General features: G+C 35.7%; 1 protein-coding gene across 3 annotated transcripts; it reads right to left on the minus strand.

Annotated features, from left to right (window-relative positions):
- Positions 1–1,372: 1,372 nt before the first annotated feature.
- LOC125473634 (AP2-like ethylene-responsive transcription factor At1g16060) lies at positions 1,373–5,120 on the minus strand. Of its 3 annotated transcripts, none has more exons than XM_048576732.1 (8): positions 4,644–5,120; positions 4,400–4,482; positions 4,235–4,243; positions 4,012–4,100; positions 3,782–3,855; positions 3,649–3,699; positions 3,177–3,253; positions 1,373–2,158 (listed from the first exon to the last, which is right to left on the minus strand). In XM_048576732.1, exons 1-8 carry the CDS (start codon positions 4,820–4,822, stop codon positions 1,605–1,607), a joined length of 1,116 nt encoding a protein of 371 aa, XP_048432689.1. In that variant the 5' UTR covers positions 4,823–5,120; the 3' UTR covers positions 1,373–1,604. The 3 variants fall into 3 exon arrangements, with proteins under 3 accessions (XP_048432689.1, XP_048432688.1, XP_048432690.1); XM_048576731.1 differs by having other exon boundaries at positions 4,620–5,120; XM_048576733.1 differs by lacking the exon at positions 3,649–3,699 and having other exon boundaries at positions 4,620–5,120.
- Positions 5,121–5,740: the final 620 nt, after the last annotated feature.

The raw sequence follows: 5,740 nt of genomic DNA on the forward strand, positions 1-5,740 counted from the left end.
CTACACACACATGTGACAAACCTCCCACCTAGTTAGTCATATGTGTTCGCCATCAAACTTTTTTGTGTCAAGGGTTTACCATCAACTCAACTTTTTAAGAACAAAATTTATTGGCAGCTGCCAACTACTAACGACCTGAAATAAGGAAAGGGATCCTCTCTGATTCCCTTCCTTCTAATCCACAAAGTTTGGAAATTCAGGTAATTGAAATTTGATCAAACGACTACAAATAGGGGCTCACTTTAAAAGTTATAATAACTTTTGCAGTTGGATTAAATTTTAATGGTCTGAATCTCCGAACTTGGTGGATGAGAAAGGGATCTGGAGAGGATCACTTTCAGGCTCCCTTCCTTCTAATCCACAAAGTTTGGAAATTCAGGTAATTGAAATTTGATCCAACGACTACAAATAGGGGCCCACTTTAAAAGTTATAATAACTTTAGCAATTGGATTAATTTTCAATGGTTTGGATCTCCGAACTTGGTGGATTAGAAAGGGATCTGGAGAGGATCCTTTCCCTGAAATACCCCCCATGTTACTATTCGGCCGCACATTGGGCCCTATTGAGGGACAATAAGATCACACAGAGAAGTGAGTTTTTCTCATTGACACAGAGATATTAATGACATAAACTGTTAATTATTAGAAGAAGGAGGATCAGTGAGATCGAATTCACACCAAAATGTATACAAAAATGTTTTGTAGTAAAACATTTGAATCAGTTATCCAGTGCATGTCAAACAAGAAACATAGTAGTTTCAAAGAATGAATGTTTTGTTCATTAACGTAGGTGCACTCATTATATATATGAAAGATACGTGTGGAGCAAAATATAATTTCAAAAATTCTGAAGACGACACTTGAACCTTTTCCCGCGTGTAGTCCAACATCCCTATAGGCTAGAGCAGCTCACTACGAAATCATCAAGCTCTCTACTCGTGGCAAGGAGGAAAGTCAAAGCACTAAAGATAGGATTAATTACCAAATCTACCTTTAAGATTCTCCTAATCGAAGATCAACTTAAACATGCAAAAATTCCAATCATATCCAATCAAGGAAATTTCCAAGATAATCCCAATATATTATTTAACAATTAATATCTTTGAGATTATTCTTTTCACATCCATCCTACGGATGGCTCATCTTAGTCAATCGAATGTAGCCACGTGTACCCTTATCGTTGGCCACCTCCCTATAAATACCTCATCTCCATCAACTTTTAGTAAGTTTTTGCTACGCACATAAGCCGTAATCTCTTTGACCATCAAAGGTGTTATTTGTTGATTGTTGTGTAAGTTTTCGTCTGAAAATGGCTAAAACTTCTACCACAACATGCAGGTATAATATAGAATAGAAATGAATTAAATAGCCCTTAAATGCCAACTTTTGAACTTATCTTATTAGGAAAATATGTGGTAAATGAATTTCTACTTCCATCTACATGAAAATCAACCAATAAACAACAACAATTAGCAAACTTTCAAAGTTACCGTCTTCTTCTGTGTCAGTGAACACGATGTCCCTCCATATTCACAGGAACATCCAAATAAAACTCATCTCATCCTATAATAGTATACGTCTTCCACTTTCTTTGCGGATCATCTTCATGCATCGAGTTCACAGTGAAAAACAGGTGAAGTAAACGATCGTAAGTCACCAAAAATAATGTCGTCTACTTCCGCAAAGCTGTTCAAGTCTTGGCAATCAAAATACGTTTGAATGTCATCAGGAAAAATGCGTCTACGTATTTCCGGCTCTGAAAGAGTTGGAGAGCATTCAGTAACAGAGGATCTCTCGAGCATTTCTTTAAACTTAGGAGATTGTAGCAAGAGCCCTGGTGCGGATGACGCCGATGAACCATTTTCTGACCGTGGCAAAACTACGGCTGACTGACTAGCGCTACTCGAACTCGTGTGGTCAGGCATGATCTCCAGTTCTGGTTTACCGTCAGGGTTGTGCATTTGATTGAGGACACCATTAGGGTTTTGCATTTGATGGAGGACACCGTTAGGGTTTTGTTGAGCGTCGTTAGGCCCGTTTGTATTATCTGGGCACAGAGACTTGATGTAACGGCTAAGATCAAAGTTTGTAATGGCATTAAGTCCACGGTATTCTATTGCTGCCATGTCATATGCTATGGCTGCTTCTTCTTGTGTAGCTGCCAAAATATAGAGATTAAACAATAAAATTCAAAGGTTGTACATACATAAGAAAGGGTGTGCTATCTACACGTACACTTATTTTTACTTTTCCCACATCTTTATAATGGTGTGGGATACAAACAAAGCTATAATAAATACAAAAATTTAATTTGCTAGCAAATTGTGGGGGAAAGATCTGGAAATTATTTTCGAAAAAATTTGAATAAAAATCTTGAATAGGTGCATGGGCAGTTCAGGTTAGGTGATCTACGTACCAACAAATGGTTTTGATTGCGTAATTTTCATTGTTTTCTTTATCCTATTATCTTGGATCACCTGTGTTGTTTTTTTTATTAGGAATTCATTAGGAAAAGATTTTTCAATTACATAACTTTACTTCTTTGGTGTTAGTAGTTGAAGTACACCAATGACGTGTGAGGAGTCGCATCTTTCCACGTGGCATTTTAAACTTGTAACCAGATTTAGGTTGAAAGAGGGTCATTTCCGGATTCATTTTGTGGAAATTCTAAGCATTTCTATATCTTAGGCGATCATTGTATATTTTGCGACTAGTTTTCATCAGTATTATTTGTGTTTAATTTTAAATAAAAAAATTCAAATGATTTTTGACAATACGATACATAATGAACGGTTAAGATGTGAGAATTCTTACGATTCTCACAATTTGGATCCGGATGGGATCCAAATCCAATTAGGTTAATCCACAAGTTAAAGAAAAAGATTCTTTGTTAAGTTATTTTGGCAAACCAAAGATCTTGCTTTCTTGGTTTTTTTATTAACAAATATCCTATATATTTCTAATTGACATTTGAAAAAAAATAATAACATATTTATTGCTGAAGACTTGAATTCAAAACTGTAAAGCAGTGGTGTATTGTCCTAAACGGATATAACGTTCCTCTTCAAATCACTGTATTCAGATTTTACTCTCTATTTTTTTTTTCCGTTTAATATAATTTTTAATGATAATATCGCTTGTAGTAAAAACATTAAATTGTAAAAAGTGGGAATTACCGTAGGTTCCAAGGTAAAGGTATTTGTTTCCATATACTCTGCCAATTCGAGCTTCCCATCTTCCATTTTGATGGTGTCTGCAAAAATGAATTAAATCAAAGAAATTAAAAACCAAATATATCTCTATAAAGTATAAAGTCAGTTGTACAATATCTCCCTACATGCGTATAGATTATGACGGCCACATGTCAACTTTTTGGTAACTTTGAATTATATGCAATAGATTGTGTCATTGTGACAGCCACATCTCAACATTTTATGAAATGTATAGACTTGCACTTAATTATTTTAGTATCATTTCGTTAAAGCAATAATCGTGGAATTAAAATATATGAATTTAATCAAGTTAGTTAAAATAAGGTGTTCTACTGCATCTAAGTTTGAATCACATATCTTAGTAGTTAAGATAAATTTAATAAAATTATCTTATCACTTGTAAAAAAAATAATGAAAATTAATTAAATATAAGCACCTTGCCACGCCTCTATACTTTGAAACCCCGCGAGAAAATCCACTACTTTTCCTGTTAATTAATAAAAATTTAAAAGCTCTATTATATATATTTATCAAAGTAGATACGAGATACAAGTTTAATTAATTATCACCTTCGCAATGATCCAATGTATTCTTCTTTCGACTGGCTCTCCATTTCTATGATCTCTTCTTGATAAGTGGATACCTACAACAATTAATCAAAGATGTAGAATTAAGGTGGATACATACCATTTCATATATATGTTAATGACATCACAAATTAATTAAAAAAAAATATTTTTGATCATAGTCCAGAGATGGATCGATCCACCATCCAGTTTTAGTAAGGTAAAAAATATACTGGGAAATTGAGGACTGTATCTCGTCCCCAGTACTTTAATGCTGCCAAGTCATAAGCACGTCCAGCAGCTTCTTCGTCATCATATGCCCCTAAGAAAGATGAAATATCCCGCGTATAATTAAATTGATCCATTTCTTGCCCAACCAATAAATCAAATTATGAATTAAAATGACGCAGTAATAAAAAAATATGAAAATTAACTTGTTTTCAAAAGGGGACAGACCTAGATAGACTGCACTTGAGTTGGGATTAATTCCATCAATATCATCATCGCCACCAAGAAACCAAAAACACAAGAAAAGGGAAATTGTTAACCCCAAAACAAAAAAAGAATTAAGGAGAAAAGAATTAAAAACCAAATCAAGGAAACAAGAGATTAATGAAGAACCTTGTCTTCCTTTCTTGTTCTGCGACTCATTCCAGCAATTCTTGTCCCACAAATGAGCTTCGAATCGACCCGTCCATCGATGCCTAAATTCAAAAACATCAACGTTGATCAGTGATATATCACCCTAAGTTAAAAACAGAAATGAAACAAGAACCGGCGGCTAACTCCAAACAAGAAAAGGTAAGAAAATGGTAGAGACTATACAATTAATTTAACTAACATGTATCCATGAATATGATATAACCTCGTGACACCACGGTAGACGGAGCTCCGCTGGGGCGGAGAGTCACGGCGAACGCTATTTCGTGTCCGCTTGCCTTTTGTTGTTGTTGTAGCAGTACTGCTAGTGGTGGTTGTGGTGGTGCTGCTGTTGTTAGTGCTTCCAGCAGTACTGTTCTTCGTTTTCTGTGAGGTTTTCGCCATTAAACTCGCGCTCTCTCTCGCTTTCTCTTACCCAAAGAGAGCAAAGAGAGAAAAATAGACAGAGAAGGAGAGAAGAGAGGGAGGGAGATGAGGGATGTGACTAGGTCATCTAATATAATGAGAAGGAAGGAAGGGATGATATACTAGTGCTAATATATTGGAGGATGAGAGCACAAAATTAATTAAATGGTATGATTTTCTTGGCAGGAAAATTTATAAATGAAATGAAAAATAAATAACATTTATGGATTTACTGTTTGTATTGAAAATTGGATTGGAACTTGGAACCGGGAGGAGGGGGGGGAGAGGTGGGGGGGGGGGGGGGGGGGGTGGTGGTGTTTACAATTTACGGGGATGGGAGCACAGAAGGTGTTGAGCCGGCTGGATCACAGGTATTTTTGTGACCGTCTCCAAGCGCTTGTAGTCTCCTACCTGTTGTCCTCACTTACTCTATTTTGGGGCTATTTGTCAAAACTGAAAATTGATAGAACTTTTTCTTCATTTTGTCCTATATAATATATACACTATGCTATTTATATTTATATGTCATGCAAATGTGTGTGTGTGTGTGTGTGTGTGTGTGTGATTAGGCCTCAAGTCATGAGCTTATTCACCCTTAATTAACTTATAAACTGACTCCCTTTTTGGCCTCTCTTCTTGTTTGTGTGATTATCTTGTTTTTCCCTCCATCTTCGATTATCCTCATCAATTCTTTTTTTATTTTCACTATCATCCATTATACTGATAATTCTCACTATTATGTCATTACTCTATCCTAAAATGGATTCTCTATGCCAGAGTTTTCTTCTATTTTTTTTTTTAAAGGGGACCAACTGATGGTTTCGTCACGGCAGTCCACATTTTCCGGAGACGGAAAGACTCACAAAGACCTTTTAGTCTCCCCTAGTCACCATCGTG

Source organism: the organism of the source record quoted next, unplaced genomic scaffold (assembly GCF_019419815.1).
Source record: "Pyrus x bretschneideri cultivar Hongxiangsu unplaced genomic scaffold, Pyrus_bretschneideri_v1 Contig90, whole genome shotgun sequence".
NCBI classification, from domain to species: Eukaryota; Viridiplantae; Streptophyta; class Magnoliopsida; order Rosales; family Rosaceae; genus Pyrus; species Pyrus x bretschneideri.